Raw genomic sequence first — 17711 nt, 5'->3', positions numbered from 1 at the left:
ATTTCATTCATCTTCAATTGTCAACCACTGAATTTATTCAACCACACAATTGTTATATCAATCAATTAATTTGGTAGTACAATTGATATATCCAATTACAACAATTACAGAAGAGACTCACACAATTGCTACAATGGATGAAAATTATGATGTTATTGTTTTAGGTACTGGTTTAACTGAATGTGTTTTATCAGGTATCTTATCAGTTGAAGGTAAAAAAGTATTACATATAGATCGTCAAGACTTCTATGGTGGTGAATCTGCTTCATTAAACTTTTCTCAATTATATTCAAAATTCAAACCTTCTGCTCAAAAGCCGGAATTAAAGGGTAGAGATAGAGATTGGTGTGTTGATTTAATTCCTAAATTCTTAATGGCAAATGGTGAATTAACCAATATTTTAGTTCATACTGACGTCACTCGTTATATTGAATTTAAACTCATTGCTGGAAGTTATGTTTATAGAAATGGTCGTATTGCTAAAGTTCCTGCTAATGAAATGGAAGCTGTTAGATCTTCATTAATGGGTATTTTTGAAAAGAGAAGAATGAAACGTTTCTTAGAATTTATTCAAAATTATGATGAGGATGTTGTTTCAACTCATCAAGGGTTTGATTTAGATAAAAATACCATGAATGAAATATATACTTATTTTGGTTTAGAAAATGGCACTAAAGATTTCATTGGTCATGCCATGGCTCTTTGGCATACGGATGATTATTTGAATGAAGTTGCACGTCCAACTTATGAGAGAATTATCTTGTATGTTCAATCGGTTGCTAAATATGGAAAATCTCCTTATATTTATCCATTGTATGGATTAGGTGAATTACCACAAGGTTTTGCTAGATTATCAGCAATTTATGGTGGTACTTATATGTTAGATACTCCAATTGATGAAGTTTTATACGAAGGCGAAGGAGAAGATAAGAAATTTGCTGGTGTTAAAACTAAAGAAGGTACCGCCAGAGCACCAATTGTAATTGCTGACCCAACCTATTTCCCAGATCAAGTTAAGAAAGTTGGAGAAAAAGTTATTAGAGCAATTTGTATTATGGATCATCCAGTTCCAGGTATTGATTTAGATTCTTTACAATTAATCATTCCACAAAATCAAGTTGGTAGAAAACATGATATTTATGTTGCTGTTTTATCTGATGTTCATTGTGTTGTTCCAAAGGGTTATTATCTTGCAATTGTTTCTACTATCATTGAAACTGATACTCCACATATTGAATTAGAACCTGCACTTAAATTATTGGGTCCTAGAATAGATACTCTTATGGGAATTGCTGAATTATATGAACCTATAAATGATGGTACTAAGAGTGGTATTTATATTTCCAAGAGTTATGATGCATCATCTCATTTTGAATCTACTACTGATGTACAATTTCTATAGATGAAATCTTAATGACCATTTGGTAATGTTAATGTTTTCTCGCTTACTGCTGAGGAAGAAGAAGCTCTTCAAGGATTGTGAGTTATTTCATATACCCATTTTATTAGTTTCCTTTATATACTAGTGTTTGTTAATCAATACCATACATCGTATTTCTAAAACTCCATCTCGGCAAAAATTCGGTTGAAAAATTATCCGTTATTTACCGATCCAATTATTTTTTTTTTCGATTCACATATAGAATGCCATAGAAAGAAAACTTTTCCCCGAGAGCCTTTGATTGATTCATACGGCACAAGGGAAGGGCACACAATTTTCTTGATTATTAAAATGTCAATGATTGATTGTTCTCAGAATTATCGATAACGAATCTTATTTCAGATTTATTTCTTATCTCTTAGCTTTTCTTGAAATCTCATTCTTTTGGATTCAAAACTTTCCACCATTCATCAAGTAAAGCAACTATGACAATTTCTCATCCAGTAACATTCACTAGAACTTTTCAAACCAAATCAGGTAAGGATATTACTATTGGTACCGGTACCGGTACCAAATGGAAGAAGGACCTCTCTGATGATTCTGTTAATCCTGAATTAGTTGACCAAGTTTTAAGATCATTAAATTTAGGATTTAGACATATTGATACAGCTGAAGTTTACAATACTCATAAAGAAGTTGGTGCTGCTATTAAACAAGCAGGAATCCCAAGAGAAGATCTTTGGATAACTACTAAATATTGTCCTGGTTATAGAGGCATTAATGCTCCTAGTACTAGTCCAACTGAATCTCTCAATAAGGCATTAAAAGAATTAGATACTCCATATGTTGATTTCTTCCTTATTCATCAACCATTCTTCACTGAAGAAATGACAGGTGGTGTTACAATTGAAAGTGCTTGGAAGGAATTAATTGAGGCTAAGAAACAAGGAAAAGTTAGATTTATTGGTGTTTCCAACTTTGCTAAAGTTCATTTAAAGAGAATCTTAGCTATTAGTGAATCAGAAGAATTCTTACCAGTTGTTAATCAAATTGAATTCCATCCGTTCTTACAAAACCAATCTCCCGATATTGTTAAATTTTGTCAAGAAAATAATATTCAAGTTGAAGCTTATAGTCCATTAGCTCCATTATCAAGAACTGAAGCTCCAGAATTAGTCAAATACTTGAAGGAAATCGGTGCCAAATACAACAAGACTCCTGCACAATTATTATTGAGATATACTTTACAAAAGGGTATTATACCAATCACAACATCTTGTCAAGAGCAAAGAATTCGTCAATCCTTAGACTTATTTGATTTCGAATTAACTAAAGATGAAACAACCGCTATTGATACAATTGGAGCTAAGTCTTCTTATAGAGCTTTCTTCGATGTTGAATTTGAAAATTTATAGTTTTCTAGACCGTATTTGTAGATAATCAATAACTTTATATTTATTTAAACCTTTCGGAATACATTTCCGTCACTTAATGCGTAAATCCGTTCGCGCAATCTCGGGGTAAAATCCCGAGCCTGTCAAATCAAAACTTTAAGTGTCATATTTCACACTTGACAGGTTGATTATGATTAAGTCAATCTTAAACCGCATCCAAATGAAACAATTCTCAACGGTGTCAGGAAGTCCAATCACCATTGGTTTAGGCACAGGAACTGCAGTCAAGAACTTAAAACGTTCCAATCCTGATGATAAAGAAAAACTGGATGAAATCGTCAAGATCTTAAACTATGCTGTAAAAGAAGCAGGATATAATCATATAGATACTGCTGAAATTTATTTGACTCATCAGGAAGTTGGTAGGGTGTTAAAAGAATCTGGAATCTCGAGAGACAACCTTTGGATAAGTACGAAATATTCCGTACATTCTTCAATGGTTCAAAAGAAATATTTCACACCAACTGATTTTATTAATGATACTTTGAAAGAGTTTGATACTGATTATATTGATTCGTTATTGATTCATCACCCATTCTTTCATCCTAGCCAATCCACAAAGAAATATACTTTAGCTTCACTTTGGGAAGAGTTTATTCAAATCAAGAAATCAGGTAAAGTTAGATATATTGGAGTATCAAATTGTAATGTACAACAACTACAACAATTGATGGCAATAAGTGATAATCTCGGAGGAAAAGAATTCTATCCTGCAATTAATCAAATTGAGTTCCATGCATGTTTACAAAATCAATCACCTGGTATTGTTAAGTTTTGTCAAGAGAATAATATCCAAGTACAAGCTTATAGTCCGTTAACTCCCTTAGTTAAAGTGGGGGACGGGAATCCAATAATGCAACATTTGTTGCTGAGTTTAGAAGGGAAATACAAGAAAACAAAGGCACAACTCTTGCTTCGTTATTGTTTGGAGAAGGGCATATTACCAATAACTACATCATCCAAACAAGCAAGATTACTGGAATTTATAGACATTTATGATTTTACAATTGCTCGTGAAGATATTGAACAAATTGATTCCGCTGGGTCCAAGACTCCTTATCAAGTTTATTTTAATGGTCTTTTCTAATATATTACGTAGTCAATAATACACAATATTCCACTCCAAAGTTAGATTTAATTGGTCACCTTATTGCTTTCGTTCAAAAAGATCTGAAGTGGTATGTTTGGGAATTTCCGACTCAGTAAGAAACTTCCGAAGTTATACAAATGGTTGTTAGTTTTCTAGAGAGAGGTTTAGTTAATATGTAGTATGTCTACGTAACATATCCAATCCAAATAATATACCAACCGAAGTATCAACTACAAGGAATGAACTAGGTAAATCAATATCTGAATCTCCAATATTGATAGGTACACTATGGATTTTACCTCCAATTTCTTGAGAACCAACACCTATAGCTTTCCCTTGGAATCGTTTATCAATTAATCTTGATATTCCTGTCTTTTCAGCCAACTCGTGACTAATGGTACTATTATTAGCTCCTGAATCAACCAAGGCTACAACTTCAACTCCATTAATTTTCAATTTAATATAAAGCATGGTTACAGTAGTGAAACTTTCAGGAGTAACTTCCCAAGCCAATTTCATATTTTCTTCAATTTGTTCTTGTCTAATTAATTCTAGTATTCTTGCTTGATTTTCCGGATCATCGGGGTCTTCTTGTAATCTTCTAATTTCATCTTGAGTTTTTTGTTGTTGACTAAAGTTTTCATTCGCTTGTTGAATTACCAAGTTTCTAAATTCTGTTGGGTTGGACAATGCACGATGGAAATCCGGTTGCGTCAATCTGATTTGTTCATTTAAACTTGGGTCATTTAAAAATTGTTGTCTCATTAATTCAATTCGTTGATTGGCTATAGCTTCTGGATTGTTGGGATCCATTGCCAGTGAGCTTCCAGCTTGCGGTTGCTGCTGTTGAGGTGCTGGTTGTTGCTGATGTTGCTTCTTTGTCAACAACAATAATTCACCTTCTTTTAACCCCAATTCGGTTAAAGATTGATTTGTTGTTAATATTTTGCCATCAAATCTTAATGTTTGATCATTTGGTTCAATTCCAGTTTCTGCTTGTAAATAAGCTTTAAAATCTTCAAGTGAAAGTGATTCAGGTACATCAACTGAAATTATATCTCCAGTGAATTCAAGTGAAATAGTTAATAGCATGGTTACTGTGTGTGTTTTAGCTTATAAGTTGAGAGAGAGAAGGAGGGAAAGCGAGAGAGTGTGAGTCTGGTAATTCTTATATTGGGGGCAAAATGGCGAAAAATAAGAAACCCATTGATTACATAATCATGCCCAGGGCATAGGAATGGCTAGTTATAAATAATACACCAAGTTATTTCATTATATTTGTAAATAGTCTATACAAGACAGCTTTCCCTATCTAAACAACAAGAACATCAGGTACATCAGGAATAATCATAGCAATGTGACCTCCATTTAATAACATCTTTTTCACAGGAGTAGTACTTGTTCCATTAGTATTATCAGTTTCAATTACATCTTGTAAAACCATATTTACATAATCATCAAATCCTATTAAAGTACCATAGAATTCTTTATCACTTGTCATTAACACTCGTACTTTATTTCCAACTGATCTATCAATAATTTCTAATGGTAATACAGCAGTTGCTGGTTCAATATCAACTACTTCTGGAGTAGCTTCTATCGATACTGGTGGTTGTTCTGCTACCTGTGGTTGTGGAGTAACATTAGATTCAGATCCTTCAGACATTGTCTATTAATATATTTATATATATAGATGCTTACTATGTATACAATTATAATCCCCTTGATGGTTTAATCCGAGTTGGTCTTCTTTGTTGGTAGAGCAAACAGTCGCAATGAATTTTTTTTTGCGCTGTAAATTTTCATCCCAGACACTACCTAATTATCATTACTATGGACTATCTACTGATTATAGACTCTCTACTACAGACTACCGGTCTAACTACTTCTTATTAGTATTAACAATATTCTTGATGAGTAATCTTGAACTCTTATTCTTCCAACCATCAAAGTCAATTAATGCTTGCATACATCCCCATTCAGTTATCTTATTTTGTAACCAAACTAAATTAACTGGTTTAGTTAAATAATCATTACATCCAGCAGTTAAAGCATTCTTACGATCATTCGAATTAGAACTTGCAGTTAATGCCACAATAATAACAGGAGATCTAAATATTGACAAATCTAATTTCTCTTGTGGTTTTAATTCAATTTTCTTATCATTTTTAAATTCATTTTCATATTCATCAAATACTCCAATTTTATTTAATTTCTCAAGATATCTAATTTCTTTTGTAACTTCAATTCCTGATTTAACTGGTAATTGAATATCCATTAATACCAAATGGAATCCACCTTGTCTCCATTTATCTATTGCTTCTTGTCCATTCTTGGCAATTTCATAATGAATCTTTCGTTTTCTTAAAAATGCCCCTAAAATTGCTTGATTAATGGCATTATCTTCTACAACTAATACTGAAATTGAAGGTAAGACTTTATCAGTTGGAGATGTCCCCATCTTATTGGGTCCAGATGTTTGTTGTTGAAGAGCTAATCTTTTCTCTCCTTCAGACTTGGATGATTTCTTAAGTGTCTTTACCTTATCTTGACTATTTGCTCGAGATGGTGTTGGTGATTTGGTTGGGATTACTTTCGTTTCCTTTTCTTTATTTATCTTCTCCCCACCATTAGTCTTAGATCCTTCTTCTTGTTTCTTATCTTCATTTTCACCCAGCTTATCTTTCGTTTTATCCTGATGTTCCCTCTCGGACTTCTTTTCATTCAGACCCGACAAATCACCAAAACTATCACTAGTTGGACTATTATCAAAACTTGAACCATCAAGTGAATGTCTCTTTTTCGCAGTTAAACTAGTTCCACCAGTTAATGAGAAATTCTTAGGTAATAATAATACCGCTTGGGGATTAGCATTTGCAAATTGTGAATTTGGACTCAGGACAGGGCTCGATTGAGACCTTCTATGATATGCACCAGGTGATTCCTTTTTCGAAGATGTTCCTAAGTTTGTAAATATAGGAGACACCGACCGGTCTTTTAGGGTGTTACCTGGATAGCTTGATTTAGTAGAGATATAATGTCTAGCTTGTGGTTGATGCTGCTGTAGTTGGGGGAAGTTCTGTTGCTGCTGCTGTTGCTGTTGTAGTTGTTGGTTATAAAATGATTTCGTCACTAATGATGGTGATGCAGCAATGGGTTGGGGTTGACTTAGGCTTGGGTTTCGGCTTTGTGATTTTTGTACTTGAATCTGTGGTCCTCCAACCAAGCTTCCGTGACGAGAAGAAGTTCTTTGTGGGTTTATTTGATTCTGGGGCGGTATTTCATTAGAAGTTGTATATTGTGAATCAGAATATCGTATCTCCTGATTTTCAAATGGTGAATTTGGTGTTTCCACAATCAAAGCATCTGCCATATTCATTCCCATGGGGAAATATTGATCCAATGTAGTCCAAACCGATTGATCCGGTTCAAGAGTAACAAACTGTTGCATAGATTCTTGACGACGATGATGTGAAGTATAATTCTTCTTGTTTGGAGTAGTTGAAACTGGTGATGCCATCATCATTACATTTGATATTTCTATTCTAATTGATATATCAGCCACGTCGAAATATCTTCCAATTGAATTGGGATATTTTTCAATAATTAATAATTTCAAATCATCAATCAAATCAGTGGAATGGGTTATTACAGTAGTAGGGGTTCCATTGAGTCTCTTGACCCAAACTCTTCTAGTATCTGGTAGCGTTGCAGAATATGACATGTGTCCTGGTGTTATACTTGTAGGTGGAGGTGCTGATGTTCCGACTCCTGTTGATGTAGTTGGGGTTGATACTTTATTTTCAGTGAATGATTCTCCTTTGGGTATAATTATTTCAGTTAAATTGGGAGTCTTACGTTTATGAGAATTTGAAAAACTATTAGGAATATTTGGAAACGTGTTTGTAGTTATTGCTTTGGGTATGTTACTTATTGTTGTACGATTTGTTCCAACATGTGCAAATTGACTCATGTTCTCTGTCAGTCAATATTTACCTTATTCCCTGTTACGTGTCTCCAGTTGGTTGTTTCGGTTGAGTAAAGAAACAAAATGTATGGAAAATAAGTTTGTGTGCCTTGCTTTCTTTGTGTTATTGTTGGGAAGAAAGAGACTTATAAAACAATATATTCAATAACAATGGGAGCTACGAGGGGGCAGAGGGAGGCGTAGATTGGAAGGAGAAGATTGTTTGTTTTGTAAAAGTCCGTTAAGTTTAAAAATCTTGTCAAAATGGAAAGGCGGGACAGAGTGTATCATTGGGAGTGTATATAAGAGAGAACAGAGAGATTACGGGTCGTGTACTTTTATACCATAATTAATTATTCATACTTTACTCACTTAAGAAGCTATAAATCACTATTCCCAATCATCATCTTCATCTTCGTCTGCAGTTTCTCGCTCTTCTTCAGTTGATCCTTTGCTAGGAGGAGTCTTCTTTGAGTCTTCTTCAGGCAAGGCTTTGGTTGGTGGAGTCTTGTCTCGGGTTTCTGTAGGTTCTACTTCGATAGGTGTTGACTTGGGCTTTGCCTTTGACTTTTCCTTCAGTTTCTCAGTCTCCAGTTCTTCTACTTCATCAGTTTCCTCTTCATCATCATCGTCACTCCAAGTGAATTCATCCTCATCTGTCTTGGTATCCTTAGAATGATCTCTTTGCAACAATTGTTGTCTCTTTTCTTCCAATTCCTTCAAATGGGCTTCTTGTTTAAAATATCTATACCAAAATACAGTATATGATAATTGAACTGGTACCAATTCATTCATAGTTTTCTTTAATGTACTTGGATATTTCTCTAATAAATTAGAAATCTCATTTGTTTTATCGTCAACATTAAAATTATGGAAATCTTCTTCAGTATCTAATTCCAGATTAAGAAAACTTTGTTGAGTTGTATGTAACTTAAATAAATCATTATCATACCGAGTAGTACCGTAATTGTTATAATTATTTAAATTGGAATTAAATAAGACCTTCTCATCTTCGTTATCTTGAGAAGCTCTTGCTGTTTCAATTTCTTGCGCAGATGATGATGATGATGATGATGATCCTGGGTTGATAGATATGACATTGGAAAAGAATGAACCAAAACTACTAAAATATTTCCCAGCTTGATTTTCAATAGCTTCTAATTTAGAATCAACAAAATCTAAAGCAGTATTTGCTTTATTAACAATATCAGTTGATTGAATATCTTTTAAATTCAAATTCCTAACTTGATCTTCAATTGATTTTAAATTCTCCAGTATATTAATATTAGCAGCTTTTGAATTTAATCCTTCTTTAGTTGAATTTAATTGATTAATTAAGTTCTTTTTATGTTCTTCAAGATTATATCTTTCTTGAAGATTATTGGATGCAATTGACCAAAGATCTTGGAATTTATGTTCAATTGATTCATAAGCATGTTCTATTTCTTGTTCAAGCTTTTCCATCGTTTCTTCAGTTTTAGAATTTAGTTTAGATGTTTCATCGTCGATGGTTGTTGTATCAACTGGGTCAATTGTAGAAGAGGGGTCTTCTTGTTTAGATTGTGGATTTGGTGATGGAGTGGGAATACTCTCCTTTGTAACTGGATCTAATATGTCCATATTTGAATTGTATCTTGTATGACTGGAGCTTGTGTTGGTGGTTCAATCAGCTGGTGTATTTGGTGCTTAGAGTAATTTACAACAACAGCTACCAAAAAAAAACCTCCTGAGATTTTCTCACTTTCTTTGTTTGTCATATAAAATTAATCAGTAGAAGGGGTTGGCTAGAGAATACAAGAGAGAATTGTTAACTATGAAGAGTTGACCTTTGAAATAAGCTTCAACACTTCATAACGATCAAACATTGTTTTCTAGGTGAAGACCTACAATAGTGTACATCCAAGGAGTTGTTGCATCTTTTCCCAAGACCTCTTTGTGAGTTACACTCACAAGAACAAATTCTCTCCGGGTAACAATTCTTTATCTTCTTTTTATTGGAGTGCCATTTGATTAATTTAGATTAAGTTACTGAATTCATAACTACTAGGGAAATATCATGAGATAAGAATCACACACACAGTGCTTCTTATTAGTTACCATCTCTACTTTACTTAGGATCAATTGAGTAATCAAAATCTGTATATCTGACTCGGCAATTAATTAAAAAGTTTATCCGTGATTCTAAATTTAATTAAACAATAAAACCATAAATAAATTCCTTTGTTCCACATATTTCTAATCTCCTTTTCTTGTGCCGGAACCGGGGGGGAGGACATGTTCGTTTAACTAAAAACTCTTTACAATCTCAATTCATTTCCATTAGTTTCATACACTCCATTATAGGTAGAAGATCCATCCATCTCAAAATGACACGACCTTCACCTCAATTACTTAAGAATTGTTTAATGACAATTCAAAAAGCAAAATTTAAACCTGATACATCATTAAAAAGTCAATTTATATTCCCAACTGAAATTACCCAGTTTTCAATTAAATCTCCAAACAAGTGGAACACTAATTCATTATGGTCAATTATAGGACCTGGTAAATCTAAATTATTAAAGATTATAGCTGGTGAATATATTGCTCATCCTCCATTATCTAGAATTTATTATGATAATTCCAAGATTAAATTTCTTAATTTTAGAGAGAATTCAGGATTAGATAAAGTTCATATGTCAGCAAGATATGAGGCTTATTCATATAAAGGAGTATTAGAAATGAGTGATGATACTAATTCAGTATTTAATTATATAACTGGATTAAATAATTATAATACCATGCATAAGCAAGAAGATATTTCTCGAGAATTCGTTGATCAATTATTGAAATTATTTAATCTTGATCATTTACAAAAGAAATGGATTCAATCTTTAAGTAATGGACAATTAAGAAGAGCAAGATTGGTTAAGGCTTTGATGGATAGACCTAATATATTACTTATAGATGATCCATTCTTAGGATTAGATCCAAAGAATACAACAACTGTAAGTGAAGCATTATATAGAGTTGCCAAAGAATTGAATATTTCAATAGTATTGGGTTTAAGAGTTCAAGATGATATTCCTGATTGGATTAATAGTATTGCATATGTTGATAATGAATTTGGAGTAAAAGTATGTGGATTGAAAGAGGAAGTATTTGATGATTATCAAAAAGAAATTAAACTCATTCAACAAGAACATTTACAACATGAATCAATTCATCATCAACATACTAAGTTAGTTCCAATTACTCAAGAAGAAGAACAATATCAATCTCCAATTCATATTGAATTTAATAATGCATCAATTATTTATAAAGGATTAATAATTTTTCAAAATTTCAATTGGAAAATCCCCAAGGGAAGTAAATGGAGAATTCTTGGTGATAATGGTACTGGAAAGACAACTTTATTATCAATTATAACTGGAGATCATCCACAATCTTGGAGATCAGTCATAAGTATAGATGGGAAATTACGTAAGACAGGAAATGGAATTTCTATATTTGATGTTAATAATAAAATTGGTATTTCATCACCTGAATTACATTCATTAGTTCCTCAACATACAAGAACCATGAATGAAATTATATATAATGGATTAGTTAAAGATATTGGTAATTCTAATTTTATGTACAAGAGAAACCCGAAGAATCATCCAATCCCACCTAAATCTCAAGCTATCTTGGATCAATTTAAACAACAACTTGATGAATATGGTGATGAATTATTTATTAATTTATCAATGACAAATCAAAAATTATGTTTATTTTTAAGAGCAATAATTAAACAACCAGAGATATTAATTCTTGATGAAGCCTTTTCATGTATGGAAGATGAAAAAGTGATGATTCAATGTCATAAGATTATTGAACATCAATTAAATGATATGACAGTATTAACTATTGGACATTTAGATTGGGAAATACCAAATTGTCAATATTTATTACAACTTTCCGGAGATAATGACCGGAGTTATAGAGTGTATAAATATGCATAGCTAGTCAACTTGTAACTTCATACTAGAGATATTTGTTGTTTAAAGATACGAAGAGGTCGTGTACTTTAAATCAATCGGTTAAAACACGAAACCTTACATAATTTATTTTTTGGTTAACTTAAACGCGTTATAAAAAGAAGGAAAAATGGGAAAATAATAAAAGATTCATTTTATTTTTTACACAATTACACAATACAATAAGAATTATTATTTTTTGTATTTTCGGGTAACGGTTAACAAATTTTATTTTTAATTTATTTTTAATTTTTTTTTTCAAAGAAAATTCACTCACTTTTTCTCCTATTACAATTTTAACTCATTTTTTTTTTTTTACAACCAAACTGAACAAAACCTTTAAAAATTGTACAACAACCAACTTATTTACATAACAACAGATTAAAACAGACAGACAGACACATATAGTTTGACCAGTCAGACAGACAGACAATTTACATATTCCATACCAAATATTTTTTTACACATTTACAATAGTGGTCTCTTATATCAACACTATTGATTATTAAATATACACTCGCTTTTACTGAAGAACAAAACACTTTCTCTACTTTACAACACACAGCAGACATTTAAATAAGATCACATGACAATAACAACAACAACAACAACAGATTCCGAGACCACCACACATTATACCAAATATATTCCCAATGCCCCTGAAGATAATCGATCATTAGAAATCAAACGTAATTTAGAATATGGTCAATTAACTTCAAAAGAACATTTATATGTTTCTCAACATCCAGTAGGAGAACCATTACCAATGCCAATAGATGATGAACCTCCATATATTATTTATATTGCTACATATATTAATTATCTTATTTTAATTATTATTGGTCATATTCGAGATTTTTTTGGTAAAATATTTAAACCAAAAGAATATGAACATTTAATTGAAAAAGATGGTTATGCTCCTTGGTATGATGGTTTTGAAAGTTTTTATGTTCGTAGATTAAAAACTAGAATTGATGATTGTTTTGCTAGACCTATTCATGGTGCTCCAGGTAGATTTATTAAATGTTTTAATCGTCAATTAGCTGATTCTGGTAATGGTTATATTTATGATGGTACTAGTAGAGAATGTTTAAATTTATCATCTTATAATTATTTAGGGTTTGCTCAATCAAGTGGTGTTTGTACTGATTTTGCTTTAAAATGTGTTGATAATTATGGTACTTCTGCTTGTTCATCTCGTATTTATTCTGGTACAACTGATTTACATAAACAATGTGAAGAAGTTGTTGCTGATTTTGTTGGTAAAGAAGATGTAATTATTGTATCTCAAGGTTATGGTACAAATGCTAATTTATTTTCATCAATTGCTGATTCTAAAACTTTAGTTATAAGTGATGAATTAAATCATGCATCAATTAGATTTGGGATTAGATTATCAGGTGCATCAGTTAAAGTTTTTAAACATAATGATATGAATGCTTTGGAAAAATTAATTCGTAATCAAATTGCTCAAGGTCAACCAAAAACTCATAGACCATGGAAAAAAATCATTATTGCTGTTGAAGGGTTATATTCAATGGAAGGCAATATGTGTAATTTACCAAAATTAGTTGAAATTAAAAATAAATATAAATGTTATTTATTTGTTGATGAAGCTCATTCAATTGGTGCCTTAGGACCAAATGGTAAAGGTATTTGTGATTATTTTCAAGTTGATCCAAATGAAATTGATTTATTAATGGGTACTTTTACAAAATCATTTGGGGCAACTGGTGGTTATATTGCTGGTGATAAAAATATAATTGATAAATTAAGAATTAATTATATAACTCAAGTATATTCTGAACTGGTACCTCCTCCAGTATTAGGACAAATCATATCTTCATTAAAGGTGATTAAAGGTGATTTAAATCCAGGAGAAGGTAAAGAAAGATTACAAAGAATTGCATTTAATTCTCGTTATCTTAGATTAGGATTAAAAAAATTGGGATTTATTGTTTATGGAGCTGATGATTCTCCAGTTATTCCCTTGTTGTTATTTTTACCAGCTAAAATGCCAGCAGTTTCAAGAATGTTATATGATATGGGAATTGCAGTTGTCATTGTTAGTTATCCAGCCACTCCATTAATTAGTGCAAGAGCTAGATTATGTGTATCATCAGCATTAACTAAAGATGATTTAGATTATGTTTTAACTAAAATTAGTGAAATTGGTGATTTAATTTATTTGAAATTTAGTAGTGGTATTGCTGGAGGATCTAAAATCCCTGGTCAACCTCCAAGATGGTCAATTGAAGATGTTTTAGCTACAAATGTCGAAGATTGTAAGAAACCAAAATTGATGTAATTCCCCATACCGCATACTAATTTCACACTTCCATACCATATCCATACCAATCTCACTCATTTAATCAATCTGTATTAAAGAAAAAAAAGTTTTTCCATTTTTATGTAAATTAGTTTAATTTAATTTTAATAGTAATAATAATAATAAATAATAACAAGTAATAATAAGTAATAACCTATTAGTAGTAGCACCAGCAATGTCCAATGAACGAATTCCTGATAATTTAATTCCTCCTTTAAGATTTACAACAATTCAAACTAATTTATATCGAGGAGGATATCCTCGAGAAGTTAATTTCCCATTTTTAGAAACCCTTGAATTAAAAACAATAATATCATTAACACCAAATCCAATAACCCTGGAGACTGATCCTAAATTATATGAATTCATTCGAAAACATTCTATAAACTTAGTTCATCTAGAATGTGCTCCTGCTGGTAAAGGTAAGAAAAGAGGTGTCCCCTTAGATTATCATATAATTTTAACCGCTATAAATTATATTATTCATAATAAATATCAACCAATTTATATTCATTGTTTAAATGGAGGACAAGTTACAAGTTTATTAATTGCATGTTTAAGGAAATTACAATTTTGGTCTTTAATTTCAATCTTTAATGAATTTATTCAATTCACCGGGAATATTACTGTTAATGATCGTAATTTTGTCGAAGGGTTCAAGGGAGATATTATAATTGATCCAAATGATAAAGTAGATTGGCTATGGGAAGGGGTTAGTAAACATATAATTGGAACTCGTCCAAAATTAAAAGTTATCGAAAGTAAAATATACTAGAATCTATTAAATCTATACTAAAAACCTATATCCTTTGGAAGAATAAACAATATGCATTACGATTCATTACTTTATCAACTGAACAATTCAAAGTTATCTTTGCATCATCAAAATAACACCAACCCCTAGTCTTTGATTTATCACTTTGTTTCAATACATATGAAGTATAATGACCAGTTGTTAAATTTCCAAAATGATTAACAACTCCAAATAATTTATATTTAAATGGTGGAATTTGATTTCTTACAGGTAATGTTGCCAATACTTGTTTTTCTTGTTCAATTGTCATTGGATTGTTTGAACTTATAGATGTCCCCAAATCTGGCCAATATGGAGTTAAATCTAATTCTTTTGTTACTGGATATGTAACAAATGTTTCCAATTTATTAAATCTTCCATTTCCATCATATTTAAATCGTTTAAAATTAATAATTAAAACTTGTGGTAATCTAGTTATACTTATCTTTTTAGTCAGTCTTGTGAATCGTTTACAATTGGGACAATGCCATTTATTATTATCATCCAATAATTCAAGGGTTAAGAATTCTTCTAAACAATCTTGTAACAGAACATTCACGGTTTTATTTAATTTCTCGGGAATTGGTAATGATAAAATACTAAATGAATTATAAGTAGTTGAAGTTGATTGACATTCTAAACATTTTAATTGTGATAAATATTGTCCTTGAAAATAATCAACAATAATTGAAAAATGTAATTTTAAATATCTTTCCCATTCAATTGTAGATGCTAATCTAATTGGTAATATTTCTCGATTCTTTTCTTGTTCTGGAGTTAGTTCAGTAATTAATTTCTTTTCTTGAGCATCTTTATAACTCATTTGATTTAAATCTTCATGAATAGAATCTAATAAAAATGTTAAAAATTCAATACAATCTTGTTGATCAGATGTTGCAAATTGTTTACTTGGAGATAATGATCCCATAATTTGTTTAAAATTACATGGATTTAATACTTTCTCATTATTATTAAACATATTCAATAATAATTCAACAAAACTGGTAGTAAATAACCCCTTTGTACCTAATTTATTATTAATATTAATATGTTGTTTATATGGACTGTTAGTAATTGAAAATGACCCATTATCAGAATTTATTGAAGGAAAGAAAAATGTAGTTAATTGAGGTGTTGCTGCAATACATTGTAATATACAATTCATATAACATGAATTGCCAAGATTTACTATTGGTCATCATACGTCAAGTTCTTTAGCTTCAAAAAATAGAACTAATCTTTGATGTAAATCTTTAGGATGAGGTGGAGTTTCTGGTTTACCAGAATTTTCATTAGGAGTCCCTGATACTGATCTTGGCATTGAACCACTAGTACTACTACGTACCCGTGGAATTGGCTGTTCTAATGGATTCTTGGGTGGGACAGGTGGTGGAACAACTACAGGACTATCGGCTATATGATTTGATTGAGGCATGGTTATTTTAGTTATTGGTTCTGATTTGAGGAATTCTGGTTGGGTTGGTCTATAAGGTTCAGGTTGGAAACTGGTCTTTGGAATAGTTGCTGGTCTAACATATTTAGTGAAATCATTCTGAGATGACTCATTATTAGTGATGACAGATAAATCATGATTGGATTTAGTCAAATAATCACCGAACGAAGTTAAATATTCCAGTTTATTATCATTATTTACCTTATTGGATTGGTCATGGTCTTCATTTAGTGAACTTATAATAGATTCTTTCCCAAATGTATTAAACCAATTCAAAACCCCTCCTGATAAATAACAAGGGATTATTTTAAGTCTTGAACTTATATATTTACATTTAATCATCAATATATCAATTAATTCATTGAAAGGAAAAAGTCTTTATAGTAGTAATTAATAAAATAGACTTTAGGTAACCTTTGCTAGAATTTGATTAGTTGGACCATATTTATAGTTGTATAATACCACCAAATCATATTTATATCTATCTCTAAATCGTTGGAATTGATCATGGGGTAATGAATCTGAAAGTAAATCTTCTAAATCTTGATCCGTCGATGAATCATTCTTGAGTATTAATTGTAGTTGCTTTGGTTCTATGTTTATTATATGTTTGTAATTTATATGATTATGATGGAAATCTTTAGCCGGTCTATAATCTATTAATAGGATTTTTTGTTGTTTGTTATTTAATAAATCTCGTAATTCATGGGGTGTAATTTGATTTCTATATTTGAATTTGTTGATATCTGTCAATTGATTATTGTTGATTTCTGGAGAAGGACTTGATTTTAGATTGTTAAATCTGTCTAGTAATGGATCTACTTGTTTCGTTGGCTGTAACAGTAGTTGATGATTATGTTGTATGACTTTCTCTATTGACTTAAAGTCTGGTTCAATAACATCAATAGCTTCTTCAATTTGAGTATAAAGATCAATATTCTTTTTATTAACAAACTTCTTAATCTTAGATAATAATAACAAAGCACAAGTATAAATAACATAAGCTAATTCATAATCACAATTATTCAAATGTTTAAATAATTTTGATTGTTCTTTAAAGATTTGTAATAAACTAATTTGAGCACTCATTAATTTATGAAAAGTTGAAACTCTACTTATAATTTGTTTAACTAATTGATTACTAATAGATTCAAGTTCCATTGGTGATCTAAATGACATTTGTTGATTACTCGTCATCTCTTTTCATATTCCTCTCTCTCTATATATATAGACGTGTCTTCTTATC

The 17711-nt window shown here is 31.1% G+C and overlaps 13 protein-coding genes across 13 annotated transcripts; 6 read left to right on the top strand and 7 right to left on the bottom strand. All coding sequences in view use genetic code 12, as the record gives it.

The window, feature by feature from the left end:
• Window positions 1-133: 133 nt before the first annotated feature.
• On the top strand, window positions 134-1402 carry GDI1 (Gdi1p; the record flags this gene model as incomplete). Its single annotated transcript, XM_049408268.1, has 1 exon — window positions 134-1402. The coding sequence occupies one exon, from the start codon at window positions 134-136 to the stop codon at window positions 1400-1402; it is 1269 nt and encodes a 422-aa protein (XP_049262426.1).
• Window positions 1403-1866: 464 nt separating this feature from the next.
• J8A68_004320 (aldo/keto reductase) lies at window positions 1867-2796 on the top strand (the record flags this gene model as incomplete). Its single annotated transcript, XM_049408267.1, has 1 exon — window positions 1867-2796. One exon carries the CDS (start codon window positions 1867-1869, stop codon window positions 2794-2796), a length of 930 nt encoding a protein of 309 aa, XP_049262425.1.
• A 199-nt stretch (window positions 2797-2995) lies between these two features.
• J8A68_004319 (uncharacterized protein) lies at window positions 2996-3922 on the top strand (the record flags this gene model as incomplete). The annotated part of the gene is made up of 1 exon (XM_049408266.1): window positions 2996-3922. The coding sequence occupies one exon, from the start codon at window positions 2996-2998 to the stop codon at window positions 3920-3922; it is 927 nt and encodes a 308-aa protein (XP_049262424.1).
• A 171-nt stretch (window positions 3923-4093) lies between these two features.
• On the bottom strand, window positions 4094-5017 carry DDI1 (Ddi1p; the record flags this gene model as incomplete). The annotated part of the gene is made up of 1 exon (XM_049408265.1): window positions 4094-5017. The coding sequence occupies one exon, from the start codon at window positions 5015-5017 to the stop codon at window positions 4094-4096; it is 924 nt and encodes a 307-aa protein (XP_049262423.1).
• Window positions 5018-5237: 220 nt separating this feature from the next.
• Window positions 5238-5591, bottom strand: J8A68_004317 (RNA-binding protein; the record flags this gene model as incomplete). Its single annotated transcript, XM_049408264.1, has 1 exon — window positions 5238-5591. The coding sequence occupies one exon, from the start codon at window positions 5589-5591 to the stop codon at window positions 5238-5240; it is 354 nt and encodes a 117-aa protein (XP_049262422.1).
• Window positions 5592-5807: 216 nt separating this feature from the next.
• On the bottom strand, window positions 5808-7898 carry SSK1 (mitogen-activated protein kinase kinase kinase; the record flags this gene model as incomplete). The annotated part of the gene is made up of 1 exon (XM_049408263.1): window positions 5808-7898. The coding sequence occupies one exon, from the start codon at window positions 7896-7898 to the stop codon at window positions 5808-5810; it is 2091 nt and encodes a 696-aa protein (XP_049262421.1).
• A 384-nt stretch (window positions 7899-8282) lies between these two features.
• DOS2 (Dos2p) lies at window positions 8283-9512 on the bottom strand (the record flags this gene model as incomplete). Its single annotated transcript, XM_049408262.1, has 1 exon — window positions 8283-9512. One exon carries the CDS (start codon window positions 9510-9512, stop codon window positions 8283-8285), a length of 1230 nt encoding a protein of 409 aa, XP_049262420.1.
• Window positions 9513-10258: 746 nt separating this feature from the next.
• MODF (Modfp) lies at window positions 10259-11875 on the top strand (the record flags this gene model as incomplete). The annotated part of the gene is made up of 1 exon (XM_049408260.1): window positions 10259-11875. The coding sequence occupies one exon, from the start codon at window positions 10259-10261 to the stop codon at window positions 11873-11875; it is 1617 nt and encodes a 538-aa protein (XP_049262419.1).
• A 601-nt stretch (window positions 11876-12476) lies between these two features.
• Window positions 12477-14198, top strand: LCB2 (serine C-palmitoyltransferase; the record flags this gene model as incomplete). The annotated part of the gene is made up of 1 exon (XM_049408259.1): window positions 12477-14198. One exon carries the CDS (start codon window positions 12477-12479, stop codon window positions 14196-14198), a length of 1722 nt encoding a protein of 573 aa, XP_049262418.1.
• Window positions 14199-14394: 196 nt separating this feature from the next.
• Window positions 14395-14994, top strand: OCA6 (protein-tyrosine-phosphatase; the record flags this gene model as incomplete). The annotated part of the gene is made up of 1 exon (XM_049408258.1): window positions 14395-14994. One exon carries the CDS (start codon window positions 14395-14397, stop codon window positions 14992-14994), a length of 600 nt encoding a protein of 199 aa, XP_049262417.1.
• A 25-nt stretch (window positions 14995-15019) lies between these two features.
• J8A68_004311 (ubiquitin carboxyl-terminal hydrolase family protein) lies at window positions 15020-16177 on the bottom strand (the record flags this gene model as incomplete). Its single annotated transcript, XM_049408257.1, has 1 exon — window positions 15020-16177. One exon carries the CDS (start codon window positions 16175-16177, stop codon window positions 15020-15022), a length of 1158 nt encoding a protein of 385 aa, XP_049262416.1.
• Window positions 16178-16210: 33 nt separating this feature from the next.
• J8A68_004310 (uncharacterized protein) lies at window positions 16211-16807 on the bottom strand (the record flags this gene model as incomplete). The annotated part of the gene is made up of 1 exon (XM_049408256.1): window positions 16211-16807. One exon carries the CDS (start codon window positions 16805-16807, stop codon window positions 16211-16213), a length of 597 nt encoding a protein of 198 aa, XP_049262415.1.
• Window positions 16808-16870: 63 nt separating this feature from the next.
• J8A68_004309 (DOA4) lies at window positions 16871-17626 on the bottom strand (the record flags this gene model as incomplete). The annotated part of the gene is made up of 1 exon (XM_049408255.1): window positions 16871-17626. The coding sequence occupies one exon, from the start codon at window positions 17624-17626 to the stop codon at window positions 16871-16873; it is 756 nt and encodes a 251-aa protein (XP_049262414.1).
• Between the last annotated feature and the right edge of the window lie 85 nt (window positions 17627-17711).

The sequence above is a fragment of the Hemisphaericaspora subhashii genome, assembly GCF_019202705.1.
Source record: "Hemisphaericaspora subhashii strain CBS 10753 chromosome Unknown scaffold23, whole genome shotgun sequence".
Lineage (NCBI taxonomy): Eukaryota > Fungi > Ascomycota > Pichiomycetes > Serinales > Debaryomycetaceae > Hemisphaericaspora > Hemisphaericaspora subhashii.
This window is presented reverse-complemented; position numbering and strand designations above follow the sequence as displayed.